This window comes from Letharia columbiana (assembly GCF_014066305.1).
Source record: "Letharia columbiana isolate WasteWater2 chromosome Unknown Sc0000039_s0, whole genome shotgun sequence".
NCBI classification, from domain to species: Eukaryota; Fungi; Ascomycota; class Lecanoromycetes; order Lecanorales; family Parmeliaceae; genus Letharia; species Letharia columbiana.
Genome location: NW_023501083.1, coordinates 292,866 through 315,436, shown reverse-complemented (window position 1 = coordinate 315,436; position 22,571 = coordinate 292,866). Strand labels below are relative to the sequence as shown.

The window sequence follows — 22,571 nt, the reverse complement described above, 5'->3', positions numbered from 1 at the left end:
TAGCTAGACCATTATCGCCTATCGATGAAGTTGCACCACTTGCCTGTTTACTGCTGTCCCGCGTATTACGCCTCTGATTGGGTCGTTTTCCCGAATGGCATCGCTTAAGCGCTTTAGATATAATGCACCGATACCTTCGCCTCTTCCATACCCATCAGCAGAACTGTCGAAAGTATGTGAGGTCGAGCTTGCTGAAAGAACTCCAGCCTTGACCATCGCTATGTATGATTCGGGTGATTGAACCAAGTTCGCGCCTGCAACAACTGCTGCGTCACATTCTTGAAGTCTTAGCCCTTGACAGGCTGTGTGCAATGCATAGAGTGATGAAGAACAAGCAGTGTCCATTACAAAGCTGGGTCCTTTCAGATTGAAGACATGACTGATCCTGTTTGCAAGAATTGTAGGCCCAAACCCAGTAGCACTATATCGATGGAAAGATTCTGGACCTTTTGCCTGCATGGTAACAAAATCGGTGGTAAAGTTGGCAACATAGCAGCCAACGTTGGTACCAGAGAGATTTTGAATAGTCGCGCCAGCAGTTTCAAAGCATTCGAACACCACTTCGAGCAATTGTCGCTGCTGAGCATCCATGTAGCTTGCCTCAAGGTTATTAATGCCAAATACGGCATTTTCAAAAAGGCGGACATCATCTTCAATGAAATATCCTCCTGTTGAATGGATACTCCCCGGAAAATCGGGATCCTTATTGAAGAATGCATCCGCGTTGAAACGTGATTTGGGAATCTCACATTGACCAGAGCGCCCAGACTTCAGTAGATTCCAGAGCTTGGACGTGTCTGAAGCCCCGCCGGGTAAGCGACATCCTTTGGGAAACCATTAGCAGATTTTCCTGACAAAGGAGTAATCGACAAACCAATCCCTACAAGAGCAATTGGCTCCATGATTCGCTGAGTAGGACGCTATGTATGTTCTGAATGGATCCTAATGCAACGTCTGGACAGTTGGTCAAAGTTCTTCTGACAGGTATCAGCGCTGATATCAGACTATTTGAAGTACCTGAGACGGTAGGGAACAAGACTTGGATTCTTATCTACACGTTGCTTCAGCTATTAATCTGTCAGCTACCCGGAAACCCGCCACTGACTCATAGGTTCAGTTTCATAAAATGCTTAATGCCGCTGCCGAATCTTATTATGGGGCAGTGAATCTCCTAGCCCAAAGATGCATTCCCGTGGCACGGAGAGACTCGTACAACTGGGCTGTGTGCATGAGGCGTGATCCTTTAGCGAAAGAACATAGGTCGAAGCACCTCCAGAAGAGAATGAGAGGGTGGGTGAGTGGAGCTCACCGAGGCTTACTTTTCCGCACGCCACCTAGGTACAGAGTTGAGACGGCAATGATGGTCATTTGTGTCATCTCCGCCGCTTACTAGATTTTCAGCTGGTCATGCACCTCGCGCCCACGATTCCAGTTCCAGCCTCTGGACAGAGGTGACTGTAGAAGGGTGACTGTCCGGAGTCAAGTTCGGCGTAAGCTGCAGCTGCGTATGTTGATCACGTCGAACGCTTACTGAAGCTGCAGCTCGATCGCAAGACATTATTATTTCAGTTGGCCACGTCGAAGGATCCAAATTCAGTCGGATGTGGGAACCCGACTTGCGGCTCGTTGCGATTGGTCGGTAGACGCATCTGTAATGCTTACTTTATTCGTCCCCGAGGTGTAGCGTCCGTACGGGGCTTCATGCAGCTTAAACAACACAGTAAGAGTAGCGATTGGAACGGTCTCTCCTGTGATCTTCGACTGTCCGGATATTGAAAACCGGCCTGAGCAGGTGGGGTCAATCCCTGCATTTCTCTGCTGCTGCCATTCCTGCCCATCTCCGCTTAAGTGTCACACCATGAAGAGAATTCTGGTTAGCTATGATATCAACGTGCATGTTTCCGTCCGCCTGTTCTCACGTTCCCCAATACAAGGGTGTTCTCTGCGTCGCTATCGATCGCCCTGGACACCAGCTCCTGCGTTTGAGAGCTGACCAATAATCCATACTCTAAATATCTCGATCCTATGTGCTTTATTATAGAGATCAAGACCTAGTAGTTTTCGCAAGCGAGAGTGAACCATCAGTTATTGCTGCAGATAGTTTCTATATTCCAACCAGCTAGTCTCTCTAGATAAGCCGCTGACCGTAGGTGGCAAATGACTTTAATTCCGTTACTGTAAATCCAGATGGCTTCAGCAAATATCTCATCAACTTCATGTTTAAGACGTCTCCACAAAGCTCCTCACACCTTGTACGAGCTTCTGCTGCGCAGATTGGAGCCCCACTTGTATAACACCCAAGGAATGGGGAGAAGTAAGATACTAATGAACCCCAAGAGGCTGCCAGCCCAAGCAATACCGAGTCTTGAGTACATTTGAAAAGTGAAAAGGGGGAAGATAGCACCGAATGTATAGCGCAAGAGACCATTAGCAGCTAGTGCAGAGGCGGAATACTGTGCTTTATACGTATCGATTAAATAGGTGGTGGTGCCGAGCTTTGGCACGCATTAATGCTTAGCTAGCGTTGTATAGGTCAGAAAGAGTTGGATTGCACTTACAAATAGACAGACATTGCCCCAGCCAAAGGGTATCCCTGCAAGAATGGGAACGATCCAATGAATAGAGGCTTTCGCGGTCCAGGCGAACCTTCCATAAATATTAGAGGGTCCAAATCAATGACATTCGAAAGAAGTCGTAACGTACCAAAACAGAGATACTGGAATGCCAACAGATCCAACCATGGAAACATAGAGCCTCTTCTCCGGCGGAGGTAGTATTCCAGGCCCAGCTTCCTTCCTGGATTTTTCAAACAAGGTCTTATTGATTACAATTGAAGTGAGGGCTGCGAACAAAAACCCAATGACAATGCTCACGAATGCCAAACCAACTTGACCGAGACTAAATGCGTAGACAGATTGAAAAACATACGGGTAAGCATCGAAGAAGGCAAACATGACGCCGAAAACAAACGACACGTACAAGGATAAAGAGCTCACAATAGGCTCTATAATCAGCATTCTCAATGGGCGAAAAAGCGTTATGACAAACAGAGCCTTTAAGAAAGCTGTAGTTGGTGGTTTTGGTGGTGGTGTATGACCTCGCGCAATCGCTCGACGGCGGAGCAATTCCTTTTTCGATGTTTCACTGACGACGAGAGCCATCAACCACACGGGCCCTGCCACCAGGATCAGAACCCACATGAGCCATTGCCAATCTTTCCTCGTGTCAATAGTATAGCCGCCAATGAGGGGACCAATTGCCGAACCCGCAAATGGCGCTAAAACGAAGAGTATGGTGGCAAGACCTCCAGCTCCGCGTTGGAGGTTCCAGATGTCTGCTATCGTCCCAGCACCGACAGCTACAGCTGGAGCGCCAAAAGTTCCTGCGAGGAAACGGCACACCAATATGGTTGCGAAATTTTTGGCGAGGCCCGTAGCCATTGTGAACAGGATTGAGACAGGCAGACTGATGAGATAAATTGCTCTTCGGCCAAAGGTTTCTGAGATAGGCGCCCCAATCATGGGCCCAAATGCTGGTGATACTGTCAGAGAACCATCCGTGGGCTGACCTCTCAAACTCACCTAGTCCTTCCGCAAATAGACTGAATCCGAGCACTGCTGCAGTCCTGCTAACGTCGAATTTCGAAGATATTTGGGATATCCCGGGAGTGTAAACTGAAGCACCGAGGAGCCTGAGGTACGTAAGATTTCGAAATTTGCAAAGAAGTCAAGGAATTTACACAGTGAACGCATATAGCGCTGGTACCATCGTTGCATAGATTTTTTTGGCCGAGCCCCAGTTTTGGGGGTTTCCAGCATCATCTGGACCGTCCCAGTCGGTGATGGTAGCTTGGGGTTTCGGAGAAGCCTTGTGCCTTCCTTCTTCAAGGGACGGTGGGGCTTGTGACGCTGAAGCTTCATCTTTTGCTGGCTCCTAAAACTGTACTTAGCTCTGAGGACCCTAATGGACGAAAGCTTCTGTGTCTACCATGTTTCTTAAGTTCTAGACTGGACTATGGCTCTTGAATTGTGTTCGGTTCATGAAAGATGACCTGGGTGAAGATCTCAAACGCTTAGCTCGCTATCTTATAGAGTCAAGCATTCGCGCCGGCTGAGGTTTGAAATCATGCCCGGCTCCCAGTAGAATTGTAGTAGAATGCGCCCCGAGACAGGGAAGCTGACATGCCAACCTGAGACGCCAACCGCATGGATTGAATGACCACAGCATGAGATCACAGAAGGATGTGGGGACAAAGACGGCGTCGAAAGCGGTGCGGGAAAGATGCCGGATCGTGCCGACAGGCTGAGAGCTCGCAGATCTTATTGTTGTCTCCTGCATCTGCGGTAGCACTGCCATTGGCCCTATTCGCGCCAGAGAGATGATCCACCCGCACTTATCTAGTACTGTAGGTAGCAGTACTCTCCGATTTGTGCGCGAAGTGTCCAGATTTATCGCGATTGAAATGGCACCCAAACAGCTGAAACCATTGGCTCAAAACTTTGTTAGCGTCATAGTCTTTGCTTCTCAGCCATAACCCGCTTGAATGGCACCGGTCAAGGTTACTCAATTTGTCACCGTCCAGCGCTGATATCAGCACACCATGCAAGCCATTGCTTACTGCATAAGGGCTGTGTCAATTGACGATTGGGAGGTAAGAGTTCAAGGCAGGGAGGTGCGGCAATAAAACGGCACGGGGGCTAATTTAGCGTCCGCCAGCTGATTACCTACCTACCTACTTCCGGTGTGTGCGCCTTTTTACGAATCCTGCACACTTAGAAGGGTCCACCCTCTTCTCGCTCGTACCTCTTCTGGTCGATCTCTATGGAACTGACTCCCGAAGCCCTAAATCCAGCTCCAGGTAGGTTACTTTCAGAGCCTGTCCAGCAACCACACTGCAAGCTTCGCGTAGCCTTATTCTATCTTCATAGTACCCGCTTATAGGGGCGCTAGGAAGGGTGGACCCGTTCTAGCGCACCCTTGCCAGGCAACACCGTTGAAACTGCTGCATATCGAGGTCGGCAGCAAAAGTCCTGCCCCCACCAAGGTGCAGCCCTATACCTTGGCGGGGGCAGGACTTTTGCTGCCGACCTCCGTACTTTCGCCGGAATTTTTTTAATGGCCGTGAACCTAGTGCAACAATCCTCACGATGTCGGAACCATCTAGGGATGCGTAATGACTGACATTTGATCTTTATAATAGTTATCTAACGATTATAGACTAATATTCTTTTAATATAATATATAATACGCTAGTTTAATTAAATTAGATTTTAATCGATATAAGATTTAGTCGAACGTTAAATAATCTTATATTTTCTTTTAAATACTCGATATTTATTTATTGCTTTTATTTCTATATTACTATATATTTAATTAAGATTCTACTATTAAATATAGCTAGACGCGCGATATTTCTATTAGAAATACTTATCTATAGTACTTTTATATAATTTATTAATTAGTAAAAGAAGAAGAAGCGAGTTCGCTATCGATATTATTAGAAGAACTTAATAAAGTATATCTAATATTAGCGAGATTATCTTATAAAGTATATAATATATTTAAATATTATAAAAGAATAGAAATATATTAATAATATAATATATAAAGTAGTTATCGTAAATAATAAAATGTAAAGACCTCTCTTTAATAATAATTCGTCGCTCTTTTATAAGTATAAGTAATTAAATAAGCTAGCTATAATAGCTATCTACTATAAAAAAAGACTATTAAATCTCTTCGAGAATAGGATTATAAAAGAGCTATTTATAAAAGAAATTATAAGGGCGTAATCGCTCTAATAGTCTATAGCGGGGGTATAGTAGACTCTTATAGGGCCAAATAGGGCGTATCGGCCATGAAGCGCGATACCCCCGATCCTTTTGGCCTATGGCCCAGTAGTAGCCGAACCATCCTCACAACTATATCGCGCTGAAATTCCGAGGCTTAACTAACCCCGGGAAGGCTAGCCACTACGGGGTATATCCGCTGATTTCGAGGGTTCAACCCCGTTATATACGGGGCGAAAAACATTTTCCAGAGGGCAAAAGTTCCAGATTTACCGGGTACCGGCTCCCAGAAGCGATATAGTTCCGTACCCTGAGGCTTTCGGTAATCGAACCTCGATATACCAGTACCGAGGCACATACCCCGAAAGGGTCCCTGTGACGTATCTCATATCCCATAGGGACCTCTAAGGCAAGCAGTCTCGGTACACAAGTACCGAGGGACATACCCCGAAAGGGTCCCTGTAACGTATCTCATATCCCATAGAGACCTCTGAGACAAGAAGTCTCGGACAACCGAGCAAGGATGGCGCACTGCGCCCCAAGTCGGCTTTACGAGAACCGCTGATCAGGGTAAAGCCCTCGAATTAATTCTTTTAGAGCCGCGAGGACGCGGCCTTAAGGGGGGGGATAGTTGTAAGGGCGTGATTGCCTTAATAGTCTATAGCGGGGGTATAGTAGACTCTTATAGGGCCAAATAGGGCGTATCGGCCATGAAGCGCGATATCCTCGATCCTTTTAGCCTATGGCCCAGTGATAGCCGAACCATCCTCACAGAAACTAATTAGATATTTATTTTAAGAGATAAAATAGAAGAAAGTTTATAAAATAAGACTTTTCTTAAGACTTAAGAAAAGATAGATAAGCTATTAAAGTAATTATAACTTTTAAACTTCGTTAATAATAAGAGTAATAATTAGCTAGATAATAAAGTTCTTAATATATTTATAATAACTAAGAGTTAATTCTTTTATATTTATACTAAATCGATTAAATATTAAAAGCTTTCTATAGTAAATATAATAAGATAAATAATTTCTATAATAGAAGAAGTTATTAAAGACGATTTTTAGAGGATAAATAGCTTTATAACGAATATATATAATTTAAAATAAATAATATAAGATATTATTTAATAGAATTCTCGATTTAGATATATCTTCTTCGTTTTATATAACTCTTATAGTCTATAACTATTAATAAAGAATATTCTAAATCTATTAGAGCTTAATATAATATTTAAGAATATCTTAAAATATATTAACTTCTTATATAAAATAAAGCGATAGCTTAATCTTCTTTAAAAGTATTAGATACGTTAATATAAAAAGTATAAAGTATTAATAGTTTTAACTATTCTTTAATAAGATTTATAAATTAATCTCTTATAGTCGCTTCTTAATAAAAGAGCTATATTATAAATATATATATAAGATAAAAATATTAAATTTAAGGCGCTTTCTAATAAGCCTTCGAATTAAATAATTAACTATCTAAGAGATATCGTCTTCTAATAATAAATTAATAAACTAAATACTATTCTTAAATCTATTTATAATATATAAAGAATATTAGAAAGCGATAATCTTATACTCGATTAACTCTATAATAGATAATTAATAATTTAACGTTATTTAATATATTAAACTCGCTATAATCGCTATAGATTATTTATTTATAATTTTTTAATAGACGAATTTTAAAATAGACTTAATAAATAGATTCTTTTAATTTATCGAGTCGTCTATTATCTATAATTTAAATATTATAATAAAACGATTAAAATACTTAATTAAATAAAGCTATTATTCTTTTTAAGTAATATACTTCTACTTAATATTACGCTATTATTAAGATTAAGTTCTTCGACTTTCGAAAGTAGAAAGATTAGATACTATCGCTTAATAATATCTAAAATAATAGTAATAACTTATTATTAATCTAGTAAAAGACGAGTAAAGGCCTATAAATTAAATTCATAATCATTTTTTTAATTAGAGCTATCGAGTAAATAGGTAAGCGATCTTTAATAAGCGAACTTTGATAAGCGATATTTGAATTCCTTACGCTTAAATAATTATAAGACTAAATTTAAGAAAAAGAAATCCTAAAAGCTTATATTTCGTTCTATAATTTTAAAAAAAAATCTCAAAATTTTAATAGAAAATAAAAAAGTTATTCTAAAATCAAATAATGTATATCTGTTTTTTAATTAAGGCTGTTCGACTATTCGACTGTCGAGCGAACTTTAATAAGCGATATTTGAATTCCTTACGCTTTAATAACTATAAGACTAAATTTAGAAATTCTTTTTTTATCTAAAAGCCTATATTTTATTTTATAATTTAAAAAAAAATCTTAAAATTTTAATAGAAAATAAAAAAGTTATTCTATATATTAATAATATATATCTATTTTTTTAATAAGAAAGGCGCGGAAGAGCGAGATTTTAATAATTATAAATATTAATTTATTTACTCGCGATAACTTAGTCGATCTAGTTAAAAAGCGTAGAGAACTTAAATTTATAATTAACTATATATATAAATTTAAGATTTTTAAGCTTAGCTCTATCTTATTCTTTTATATATATTAATATTAATAACGTATATCTATTTTTTTAATAGTTACGAACGCTAATTTATTTATTTATAATAAGTTAGTCGATTTAATTAAAGAGCGTAGCGAACTCGAATTTATAATTAACTATATATATAAATTCAAGATTTTTAAGCTTAGCTCTATCTTATTCTATTATATATATTAATTATTAATATAAGTTTATATCTTAATAGAATAGCTCGAAGATTATAATTAATTATAGTAAATTTAATATTCTTAAAGCGAGTCTTTTTAACTATAAACTATATATACTCGAAGCTTTATAATCGACTTATATCGAAGCGAGTAAATAAACTATAATATATTTATATGAGTAAGTCTATAAATTAAGTTTATAATCTATTTTTTTTAGCTATCGAGTAAATATGATAAGCGATCTTTAATAAGCGATATTTAAATTCTTATCTTTAAAGTATTATAAAATTAAATTTTAGAAATTTTTTATTTTCGAAAAGCGTAAGCTACGGGCTATAATTTTAAAAAAAATCTAAAATTTTTAATAGAAAATAGTAAAGTTATTAAATAGTTAAAAGTAAAGTAAGAGATTTTAATAGTTATTAACGTTAATTTATTTACTTATAGTATCTAATTAAAAAGCGTAGCGAATTTAAATTTATAATTAGCTATATATATAAATTTAAGATTTTATAGCTTAGCTCTATCTTATTCTTTTATATATATTAATTATTTATTTAATACTTAAATAATTAAAAGCTCGAGTTTTAAATATAAAGAAGTTATTATAAATAAAGAATATATAGATAAAGTAATAGAGTAATACGATAGTAATAGCGATATAATAATAAGAATAATAAAAAGAAGGAAAACGTCTTATTAGCTAACTATAAGAATATTATAATAATTAATAATAATTAAAAAGAAGAAGAAGAAGAATTAAAAGAATTATAAGATTTATAGAGATTATATATTAAATAAGAGTCGAATTTAGATAGAGAATCTTTATAGAATAATAGTAAAAGATCGAACGATAGCTATTTTAACGAATTAAAACTATTCGATATTTATCTAGAGATTTAATTAATTAATTAGAATATAGTAAATATAGTAATAAATATTTATTAGTGCGGTTATTTGGCCACATATGACTGTCAAATAACAAGGGAGGTCTGACCTGACGTCACGTGTCATATGACAAATCCGCATCCCTAGAACCATCGGAATTGGGCTGCTTTGCAGATGCTGTGCCTCGATCTTCATATGATAGGTTCGAGTCGTGAATCATTCTGCTTGCATATACGACCGTTGGGTCAAAGGTGACAGCAGAAAAGACGCATGTGGCATAGAAATATGTACAGCAACCTTTACCTGGCGTCACACGCTCACATCCTGTCTTCGTCGAGACTCTCTGATGCTGTGCCTCGATCTGCATGCGATAAGTCTGACTCGCAGATCGTCTGCTTGCACACGTGTAACGTCCAGTTAGGTCAGAATTAACAGCACCCCAATCGTACTTCTCGCTCTCCTAGACTCCGAAACATGTTGGACCCTGCATGGGTACCCTGCCGAATTTCCGACAGCACAGACCTCGTGCCTAATTGTCCAATATCTCTGGTGGAGTGAGATCAACATCAAGACTTGGGGATCTACTATCATCAGCTTTGTAATCTCTCGACAGCTGGAATAATACGCTGTATAACAAAGTGTATTGTACCCCATGCCTTATCTACCTCTACTCTCATTCCGACTCAAGCTCCTCAATATTTCTGTCTTCATTCCCAAATTGCCTGGTCTGGGGTTTATTGAGACCATACAAGCAATCACGGCCATAGCCCTCTTCTCTTCTACCTCCTCTTAGCCCAGTTCGATCGAAAATGAAGGTCTACTATCACGACAACCAGCCTGTAGGTCTCTAAGCTTATATTCAACATGTGCAGGCTGACAACATTTGGCAGGGCGAACCCCACCTCCCACACAACTCAGGCACCGAGCTTTCGCCCACAACCCTCTCAGAGCTTGGGGTTCTTTATTATTCCTTCCCACCATCATCCCCTGATTCTGCCTCCCTTGTCGAAGACGTTGCTACTTCCCGCCATTATACAAATCGAGATGAGATTAGTAGTTCTAAGCTCATTGCGAGCGTCGGTCCCGCAGCCTATGAGCAGGTCTTGAAGACGTTCTTCACCGAGCACATGCACGAAGACGAGGAGATTCGCTACATACTCAAGGGCAGCGGGTATTTCGATGTTCGAGATGCGGATGATAAATGGGTCAGAATCAAAGCTGAGACGGGTGATTTCCTTGTGCTACCTGCTGGAATCTACCATCGATTCACTCTTGAGGAAACTAACGTATGTATTCAATCTTCGTATTGAAAAGAAAAATAGACGGTCGTTTTAAGCTAACGTAATATTTCAGGATATTGATATGATGCGCCTTTATCAGAATGCGCCTAAATGGGCAGCCTTAAATCGGAATGAAGAAACAGAGGCCAATCAGTATCGTAAGGACTACTTGCTCGCAAGAAGTAAGGGGCGCGTGACTTGATTTGCAATTTCTGTGCCATTACTTGAGCATTATGCAAGAGATCTGAGTAAGCACTAGTAAACCAAGCTTCGAAATCAGGTAGCAAGAACAACCCATACGATCATCCAGAACAATACTCCCTATATCTGACTGTGCATGACTGTGACGGGTCCGTTCCATTTCGCCATGCATGCGTTCAGGCTTTCGAGCTTGCCCCGCCATGTTTCACATGATTCAGCTGTGCCGCGGGGTTTATCTCCCCGTGTGCTGCAAGATGGCGGCAATGCTACCAGACAGAAAAGTCCGGAGGTGGGGGGAGGAGACGGCGTTTTATTACATTAATCTCAAGTTGGCCTCTCTCCAGAGAAAGGGCCACGCCTTTCAATTTTGGATTTGAGCAATACCACGATGGAGTTTCCTACCCCTCGAGTCCCAGGCCTCAACCCCAATGCCAATCGCGGACCAGGGCTTAATACTGTTGCGATTGCTTTTACATGCATCTCGTTTACTACCATCATCTGCCGTGGCTTCTCACGTCTCTACACGGATGTGGAATTTGGTTTAGACGATTGGCTGATAGTACTAGCTGCAGTAATGGTCCTCAACTCTCCTACCGCTGCTCAAAACTGATATCGGCAGTTCTTCTCATGGACTTTCACAGCGCTAGGGATAGCAGCAGTCCAAATGGATTATCTGGGACAAAATATCAGCAAGACTGACGTACCTCACCTGGAGAATTTCCTCAAACTAGCTTACGCATCGATTGTTATTTTTCCGATCGCTCTTACGCTCAGCAAGCTTTCTCTCTTGGCGCTATACTGGCGCATTTTCCGTATGACGACAGGTAGACGACCGTTGCAAATTGTTGCGATAATAAATATCGCGTGGATGATTTCTGCCGTAAGTGATCAATACCTGTACAATAGCATGGTCCTAACATGTGCCTATAGGTCATAGTGGGCGTTTTCCTCTGTGTACCTGTCTACGGATTCTGGGAGTTTACCAAACCCAGCAAATGTGTCAATTACCCAGTCATGTTCATTGCAAACGAGACTACTACTCTCATATTTGATCTATTCGTTCTGCTGCTGCCGGTTTACTTCATCTCACAAATCCAACAATCTCTTTCGCAACGGCTTTCGATCAGTAGTACCTTTCTGTTGGGTTTCATGTAGGATCTTAACACCGAAACTTGCGTATGACTCAGCACTGACAACGTTTGAAGAGCAACTGTGATCTCGGCTATACGACTATGGCAGCTCGTGGTTGCTCTAAATTTACCTAGGCTCGACCCAACTTGTATGTTCAGCCCCTTGATGCGATGACTTCATCCTTATTCGTTGCTAACCCGTTCATGAATAGATAACGATACCAACTCTCAGCTGTACGGAGATATCGAGCTTAACATGTGGATTCTTGTTGCTTCTGTCCCAGCTCTGCGCCCTCTCGTTGGGAAAGTCATCAGGAATTCGAGATCGAAGGACAGCAAGTCAACGGGTTCGGGACGCACCTGGTACAAGATATCTTCCTTTTCCAGCCTCAAATCACGTGTCCTTAGTAAGTACAGCCGTTCGTACTCTCACGGCGACGGTCGTATGCCCTTAAATGGAATAGATTCTACTGGGGCCCTGTCGACGCCGTTGGAAAACAAATCGCAAGATCCGGGGTCTTGGGCACCGAGGGGTAATGATCTAATTGAAATCAAACCAACCAGGCCTGCAAGAGGAATCCACGTGCAGAGAGAATTCAACATTCATCAGTCGCAAGATGTCTAATGAGGGCCCTCACATAATGTGCGCGATATTACTTGCCTGTGCGTGCTGGGAATTAGAGTTATTAGAGAGATTTAGCAGTTTTTTTAAAAGAAATAATTTAAAACGGGAATAGCCCTACTCTTCTACCGCTAGCTCGATTAAGTAATATCACGGACTTCGACGAAACCTTTATCGAAGAGTTATAAATCTCTTTAAATATATTTATTCTTCTTCTTTTACTATATACGAATAAAGGTCTATAAATTAAATTTATAATTATTTTTTTAATTAGAACTATTAAGAAAATAGATAAGCGATCTTTAATAAGCGAACTTTAATAAGCGAACTTTAATAAGCGAACTTTAATAAGCGATATTTAAATTAGTATATATAAAAGAATAAGATAGAGCTAAGTTAGAAAATCTTAAATTTATATATATAGCTAATTATTAATTTAAAGTTATTACGCTCTTTAGTTAAATCGACTAAGTTAGCTTACTAGCTCTCTTAAGCTTTCTTATTAAAAATTTATATATAGAAGTTTTATACTTTAAAGTACTTAGCTTATAATATATATAATTACTTTATAATTTCTTAAATTATAGAGCTCGCTTTACGCTTTCTAACGCTATAAAAATTATAAAGTTTAATTTACTATTAATAAAGCGAAGTAGTATTTAAATATAGTTATACGAAACGCGTTCGAGATCGAATAATAATTCTTTCATCTATTTATATAACTATTCTTCTTTTATTATTCTATTAATTCTATTAATTTTATTAATATAAATATAATCGTTCTCGATACCCCTCGCGGAAACGTTATTAAACGCTTTAGATATATATACTTCTTTTATCCGCCTCTTAAAGTCTCTATTAATATCTCTAGACTACTTTTCGATAAATTCGTTACTACTGATAATCGAGACTGTAAGCGAGTTTAATAGCTATCTACTACTGACTATAAACGCATTAAAAGACTCTTTAAAAGAGTCTAAACGAATATATTCTTTTTTATAGATTTCTTCTAAGCTAGCGATGATATATTTAGCGATACTATCTTCTAAGACGCGTCTTTCTCCTCTATTTATTCTTTATTACTCTATTTTAAAGCCTCTTAACGCGTATTAGATTCTAAATATTATTAAGAAAAAGCTTTTAAATAAGAGAAAGACGCTATTAAAAATCCTTTCTATTGCGAGATCTATTATTAGATTTCTTTAATAATAACTCTTTCGATAGTCTACGACCTTTTAGCTTATCTTTTAACTCTTATTTAAATTCTACTTAGTCTTTAATAAGGCTCGCTAGCTATATCGCGTATTATTTATATATTATAAAGTCTATATAATATAATTTAAATCTTATAAACTAGATTTATAATAGCTATAATACGACGTTATAAAAAGATAAAATAGTCGAATAGTATTACGATAGCGGAAAAATTAAAGTTAATATATCTAAAATAGATAAGATAGATAATATAGAATAAGATTATAAAGGCGTCGAAACGAGTATAAACGATTTAATTAATCTTAGCGAGTATATTATTAATTAAATCCTTTACTCTTTAACGCTAGAGATCTCGAATCTTATTAATAATAATAAAGAATTTCGTCGCTATAGCGTTTAGTATAATAATATAGTCTCTATAACTCGTAATAGTAGAACTATAGATTAGTAAGTTCATTATAAGACTATAGCGTTAATGGCTATTTAATTAGTCGTTCGCTATAGTAGAATTAAGAATTAATAGATTATATAATATTATAATTCTATTAATATCTTATTAATATTCTATTAATATCTCGATAAGAAATTAAGAATAGATATTTAGTATAAGCTATATAGTTATCTATTTTATATCTATTAATAACTCTTTATTCGATTTCATCTCTTTTAAAGCTATATTATTTTTCTTCTTCTTTTATAATTAAGTTTATATAAATTAGTCTTTATTTAACTATTATAAGTACTATCTAACTATTATAAATATACTCTATACTCTTATATACTTTATAATAGTCTCCGCCGCTATTATTAGATTTAAAAAAGCGGTTAAATATATTAACTTCGTCTTTAAGATTATTAAAAAGATCTTTAACGTAGTTAATAAGGCTAATAAAGCCCTTAAGATTAAAAAGACTTTTAAGGCTATTAAGATTAAAATATCTTCTCTCTATAAGAATATTCTTATATATAATATATTATCGAGTATTATAAGTCTAGATTAAGTGAATAAAACGCCTTTATCTATTATTAAAGTAGATCTTTAAGAATTAATAGTCTAGCTATTTAAGGTCTAAGAGAAGTAAAATAATCGCTATTTTTATAAGAGTAGAGTTTATAAGTTATATTATTATTATTATCGTTATAGTCGTAATTATCGTTATCGTTACTCGAATATATTAAATTCGAATTTATTCGACTTTAAGTCGAATTAGAAGAAAAGAAGAGAAATCCCCTTTCGTTATATAAAAGATAAGAAGCTCTTTCTTAATATTATTAAAAGGTTTTAAAGTATAAATATTAAGTACTTTAAATAAATCTTCTTCGAGATTTTTAAGATTAAAAATTTCGCTAAACTAGTCTATATATATATTATTTTAATTAAAGAGAATAAAAATATTAATAATTATAATTATATAATATACTATTTTTATATATACTCGATAGCCGCTAGTCGCTTTATATACGTTAGCGTAAAAAAAGACTTAAATAAGACTTTATATATATATATTATTTATCTATTACGACTATCTCTTATTTATAAATTTAACTCTATTCTCGCTTATTATCTCGCTTTTATTATTATATATATTTAAAGTAATTAAAATAATTTTAAGATTTAAGAAGCTAATAATTAGAGCTATAAAGATCTTCTTATATTTAAAGAGATTTATATAAGTAATAGTAAGTTAAATACCGCTACGCCTAGCCTTAATAAGTCTATTATTAAAGAAATTAGAATTTATAAGAATTTTAATAAAGGTAGCTATTTTCGCGAGCGCTATATTTATTTATATATTTATATAATCTATTAGTAAAATTATTCGATAGATAAGTACCTTAAGGTCTTAAATCTAGCTATAAATAGTTTTAATTATTTATTATTAGATAACTATATTATTAAGATAAAATAACTTTTAAAATATTCGTAGATACCTTAATCGCTATAGTATATATCTAAGAAATTCTTATACGCGCTATATAATCTATTAAACTCGAATTTACTCTATTAGAGATCGTTAATAATTAATAATTAATTTAAATAATTAAATAAATATTCGAATCTAATATTTATTAAGATTATTTTAACTATTCTTCGAAAGAGCGTTAAGATAAATTTTTAAGACTATATTCTAATTTATTATAATTAAAATTATTTATTAGCACGTTAAATATTTTAAATACTATCGATAGATCTTTAAAAATAATTTTAATAATATCGCTTAATCGAGATTAACTTTTAAAACGAGTCTTATTATATCTATTCGCTATTCGATTTAATATCGAAATATAATAAAGATTAAAGATAAATTTATAATCTTTCATTTCTATATAATTACTTAGTTAATAATAATATTTAGACGAAGTAGAGTATATTAAAATATATTATATACGATAACGTAGTAATAGTATTATTATAGAAAGACTTAAAGGCTTAATTTATTAAAAGAGATTTTAAAGATATCTTTAGATATATACTTATTATTATATCGAATTAATAACTACTAAGTTTTAATTACGATAAATACTATTAAAAGAAACGATATCTATTATTTAAATTACGTATATTATTATTTCTATTTAATCTCTTTATAAAGGCCCTTACTTAAATCTTAATCGCGATTCTTCTATAAGAAATAATACTTTATTATCTAGATAATTTCTTTATAATTCTTTTATTAGATAATAATATAATTATATATATCTAGTAATTCGATTAATTATATAGCGAATTAAATCTTTAAATTAATTATATAAAGAATATTATAGATTTTATAATTGAGTTTCTAGAAATTAAATTTAATAGTATTTATATATAGATAAAACTTCTCTTAAATAAGCTAGCTAAGATAAGAATTACGATTAAAAACCTTTTAAAAAAAATTATCTTATATTAGAAGCTCGAGTTAATAATTAACTTTCTCTCTTTCGCTATTAAAGTTATAATTCTAGAAAGAGTATTCTTAAGATAACTTTTTAATACTCTTCGAAGGTCTATAGTAATTATATAGATTATAGATAATATAAGAGTAGACTTACTATAGTAGAATATCTTTTTAAAGTATTAAAATAGCGTTATCTTAATACGTTACGTTAATAGTTAAGTTATATAATATATATAAATTAATATATCTAAAAAATTTAATATAGAAGGCTATATTCTTAATTATCTTAATTATATTTAATCGATTTAGCTTAAAGACGTTTTTAATATTAAAATAGTTATATATTATTATTCTAAAGATATATAATTTAAAGAAATAAAGGTTATTTATTACGCGATAAAGTTATAGTTATATTAGTTATAAAAATCTCGCTTAATTCTCTACTACGATAATAATATATATATTAATAAATTATATAAATTCTTTATATATAGATTAGCTATAGTTCTATTATACGATATAGCTATATTAGTAATTACTTATAATATTATAATAATATTTATTTAAATATCTATAAAGACTAATTAGCTAGTTAATAATCTATTATATTTTCGATATTAAAAAATCGCTAATATATATTTATAGCTAAAAGATCTTATATCTCCGCTGAAATAAAATAAGATTTATTAGAATATTAATATAATTAGATCGTACTATCTTAAGAGACTATATAACTTCTCTAATAGAGGCTTATTATTAAAACTAGAAAGATATATATAACTTTAATAAGATTCTATACGACTTATTACGTATTAATAGAAATTTAGCCTCTTTTTTTAATAATTATAAATATTTTTACGGGCTAGATTATTAATCTAAGTACTCGCCGTATTAAGTTAAAGTCTATAAAGATATATTTTATTAATCTTAGATTAATCTATATAAATATAAGATTTAATAATTTCTTAATATTTTATTACTCTTAGTTATAACGTATTATTATAGATAGTCGATATCTTTATAATAAAGCTAATATAAAAGAAAGACGTTTAATTATTAAGAATCTATTATTTTAAATTCTTTCTTATTTCGATAAGTTAATCTATATTAAGGCGACTCTATATATCTTCTTTTATCTTATCTTTACGATATTTCTATATATAGATAAGTTTATTTATAATAAGCGAGATCTTTAATAGAAGAACTTCGATAAATAGTTTCTTATACGTCGCTTAATAAAACTATTCGATAATTATCTAAAACTTACACTTTTAATATCTAAAACGAATCTATTTCGCTATAGAATTATACTTATAATTATTATATTAGACGATAATATATACGTAGTTAAAGTCTTATATTATCTCTTTAGATAGAAAGCTTTATTTAATATATCGCTATTTTAGTTAAGAGACTTCTTCTTTATTAGAGAAATTATTATTAATAATCTTCGTAAGATATTAACGTTACTTAATATTAAGAATTATTATTTAGACTATTTTTTTTATAAAGAGATTATAATATTAGTATATAACGTTAATCTTAATAATAACGAGATTTAATTACTAGATCGTTAAAAGTTAGATTTCTATTATCTATATATTATTACTTATTTAGTTTATATATTTAGAGTATTATTATAATATTAATATCTTCTAGCCTATTCGCGCTAGTATTATCGATCTTTATTACTTATTATAATAGATATTATTAGAAGTTCTTCTTAAGATCTTTACTCTTTTTAAATAACGTTTTAGATTATTTAGAAGTTTTCTAGCGCTAGAGAGTCTTTTTTAGATTATTTATATATTTAAAAAGATCTTAACTACTCTAGTATTAAATATATCTAATTATCTATCTATATATCTACTTATATATACGTTATTTTATATATAGTCTTATTATTTACGAGTATTAATCGTAATAGTAAAATTATAGATTAATAAGTTTATTATAAGATTATAGCGTTAATAGCTATTTAATTAATCGTTCGCTATAGTAAGACTAAGAGTTAGTAGATTATATAATATTATAACTCTATTAATATTCTTATTAATATCTCTATTAATATCTCGATAAGGAATTAAGAATAAATATTTAATATAAGCTATATAGTCATCTATTTTATATTTATTAATAACTCTTTATTCGATTTCGTCTCTATTAGAGTTATATTATTTTTCTTCCATCTACTTATATTTATATATAGCCTTATTTCACTCTAGGTTATATCGCTTAGATATGAGAGTTTTCTAGCGCTAAGGGGCCTTTTTTAGACTATTTATATATTTAAAAAGATCTTAGCTACTCTAATATTAAATATACTTAATTATCTATCTATATATCTATTTATATATATGTAATATTATATATATCTTACTATTTATAAGTATTTAATAGATTACTATTAATCATTTAGTCGTCTTCTATATATATAAAATTTAGAGAGTGATTACTACTTATATACCTGCCCTAGCGCCTTTAAAGAATGAAAAATCGGTCTTTAATTAAATCTATATTATGGATAGTATTTAAGATTAATTTATAATATAATATAACTTTCTCTTAATCGCGTTTTCTATATTAACTTTACTAGATATAATTACTATAATTATATTAATTAGATACTTTATTATAAAATAATTATAAATCTTAGAAGTATTAATCTCTATATTAACGCTCTTAAATCGATATCTAAAAGACTAGAGATTAATTCGAATATATAAGATTATAAGCTATTTTATAAAAATTTATAATATTATAATTCGCGTATCTATAATCGTCTTATTTTAAATAAGATTACTATTATCTAGAAGAGTAATATTAATAATCTATTAGATATATTTAAGATTAGAGATATATTAATAGAGGCTAAAAGTAATAAGAGATTTAATATTCTATATTAATATCTAGTCTATATATTTCTATACTATTCTCTTATCTTTTTATTCGATAAATAGTTATAATATAATAATATATTTAATATAGATATTATATTAAATAAAAGTCTTCTTATTTAGCGAAGTAGAAATAACGAAATCGTTTTATAAGTTAGAGAAACTATCGAACGAGATAATTCTAAATAAGTAACGCTTATCTTATATTATAGATCTATTCTATCTATTTCTTCTATTCTATTAATTACTAACTTTCTATAGATATATAATATAAAGTTATCTTAATAAATTTAACCGCCTTTTTTACTACGATAGATTACTATAGTATTTTATCTACGATATCTATATAGTTATCGAAAGTAATAAACTTTATTAATTAAAGATAAATTAGAAGATTATTTAAGCTAATATCTATTAAGTAGTCGTCGATACTTACGCTAATAAAGCTATTATAGATAATTAAACTAATAAATAATATATTATTCTCTCTTTCTTCTATTAAAAAGATTTATAGTTTATAAAATAACTCTATTAGAATATTATTACTCTATTTATTAAATTTAATTAATTAAATCTCTTTACGACTTTTATCTATAACTTAAAATAAATCGAGATTATCGAAAATCTTCTACTCGACGAATACGCTACTAATCGATTTAATCTAATTATTAAAATATTTAAATTAAAGCTAAAGACCCTTATAAATAATATTCTAAAGAAAAAGATATTAGATATACTCTTATTCTTCTTACCCCCTATTATAATATAATAACTCTTCTTTATTCTATTTAATAGAATAGCTCTTTAAACGATATATTAATTAAACGATTAATATAGATTATAGTTTCTAGAGATACTTCTAATATAATTTAATTTATTATACGCTATAATTTCTATTAATTAATTTTACGATATTATCTAATTTTTTTTTTACTTCTATAAGAGCGAAGTACGACTAATTAAAATATCGATTAATTTTAACTCTAACTAACTTTACGAGTAATAAATCGAGTTCCCGCCTATATCTATATTATTAAATTTTAAAAATAAGATCTATCGTATATCTATATTCTTATTATTTTATATTCTAAAGATCGATTCTTTAGCGTCGCTAAGATTAACGTCGTTATTAATACTAAGATTTCTAATTAAAATCTATTTCTTAATCTCTATATAATTATTACTAGATATATACTTTATAAGAACTATAGTTAATATACTATTAGTAGAATAGATACTATCTTATCTTATTAGAACTTAGATAAGAATATATATAATAAGCGATTTTCGAAGAACTTTAGCGACTATATCGTTTTTAAATTAGATTTTAAATATTTTATATATTATCGACGTAGATCTATTAAGATATTAGATAATAAATCTAAGTAGAATTACTAGATAATACTCTATAATTTTTATTTATTAATTAAATATAACGCTTATATTAATATAAAGATCTACGTTAACGTTAAAATCTATAAATATATTTTTAAATACGTTTATAAGAGTAGCGATTAGATTAATCTTTAAATAAAGTGTAAAAGCGATATAAATTAAAACGATATAAGGCTAGATTAGATAAATAAGATTTAAAAGTATTAAGATATATGGTAAGTAAGCTCTATAAAAGTCTATTAAAGAATTTTTAACTTTAAATTATATAATTATAATTCTCCTATTAAACGATTATTTATTTATCTTTTAAATTAATAAAGCGTAATATTTAATAATAATAATAATCTATTCTATATAATTAATATAGAATATAAACGCTAGATTAAACTAATAGTCTTCTTTTAGCTAAATTAATAATATCGATAGAGAAGATAAATAAAAGATCTTTTTTATATCGATCTATTAATATAATATATCTAAAAAAAGAATAAGCGAGATATATTTAAATAAAGTTTACGTTAGAGACGTAGAGATATTATTAAAAGAATATACTATATTAATTTAAACGCTAAGAAGCTCTTCTATTTACGATATCTTCTTTTAAATATATTAAATTCTATATTCTTTAAAGACTTACGTATAATAAATAATAATATTCTTTCTTTCTACTATAGTATTTATATAGTAAAAGACTTATTTTATAATAATATCGAATAAAATTAAATATTAAATAAAGTAGCGGTTTAATAGAGAGAATACGCCTTACGAGATCTCTTTATAATAATTCTACTATAATATAAGCTCGATAACTCTCTAAATCTATAAAATAATTATAAATTAAGATATATAGATAATTTCTTCTTTATCGAGTAAAAATACTTTAAGTGTAATATAAATAGCTTATCGCGCTAATAATAATATTAAAATATTATAACTTTTTTTAATATAATATTTCTTTTTTTATATACTAAAACTTTTCGCGCTAGATATATTTTTTCTTAATAATTTCTTTAATAAATTAAAGTGCTTTAAGCTATAGAATAAGAAGATTATCGCGCTAATAATAATTTTAAAATATCGCGACTTTTTTTAATATAATATTCTTTTTTTAGTTACTAAAACTTTTCGCGCTAGATATATTTTTTCTTTTTTTACCCATAAATAATTTAATTCTTTACTCGTATTTTACGTACATTTCTTAACTAATACTTATTATTCTTTATTTAGATTATTTAATAATCTTATTTATATCCCTTAAACTTAATATTATACTCTCTCTTTATCGAATAATATATAATATAAATAAACCGTCGTCGAAGACTTCTATCTTTATTTAATTTAAATTCGCTTAAAAAAAATATTAGCTTTATAAAGAATATTAATCTTATTATTAACTTTAATCTATTTATAATTTAATAAAACTACGAATAGTATTATATTAATAATTAAAATCGACTTCTACGCGAAGTATATAGCTATTAAATTAATATCTAAAATTAAATATAGACGAGTTTTAAT

The 22,571-nt window shown here is 31.4% G+C and overlaps 3 protein-coding genes across 3 annotated transcripts; 1 reads left to right on the top strand and 2 right to left on the bottom strand.

Annotated features, from left to right (window-relative positions):
• Positions 1–18: 18 nt before the first annotated feature.
• Positions 19–1,109, bottom strand: HO173_009347 (uncharacterized protein; the record flags this gene model as incomplete). Its single annotated transcript, XM_037311237.1, has 2 exons — positions 19–824; positions 1,106–1,109. The coding sequence occupies 2 exons, from the start codon at positions 1,107–1,109 to the stop codon at positions 19–21; spliced, it is 810 nt and encodes a 269-aa protein (XP_037161894.1).
• A 1,134-nt stretch (positions 1,110–2,243) lies between these two features.
• On the bottom strand, positions 2,244–3,990 carry HO173_009346 (uncharacterized protein; the record flags this gene model as incomplete). Its single annotated transcript, XM_037311236.1, has 6 exons — positions 2,244–2,495; positions 2,559–2,646; positions 2,704–3,532; positions 3,582–3,691; positions 3,740–3,933; positions 3,988–3,990. The coding sequence occupies 6 exons, from the start codon at positions 3,988–3,990 to the stop codon at positions 2,244–2,246; spliced, it is 1,476 nt and encodes a 491-aa protein (XP_037161893.1).
• A 6,250-nt stretch (positions 3,991–10,240) lies between these two features.
• HO173_009345 (uncharacterized protein) lies at positions 10,241–12,667 on the top strand (the record flags this gene model as incomplete). Its single annotated transcript, XM_037311235.1, has 8 exons — positions 10,241–10,270; positions 10,322–10,717; positions 10,785–10,869; positions 11,479–11,483; positions 11,532–11,792; positions 11,843–12,063; positions 12,118–12,191; positions 12,255–12,667. The coding sequence occupies 8 exons, from the start codon at positions 10,241–10,243 to the stop codon at positions 12,665–12,667; spliced, it is 1,485 nt and encodes a 494-aa protein (XP_037161892.1).
• Positions 12,668–22,571: the final 9,904 nt, after the last annotated feature.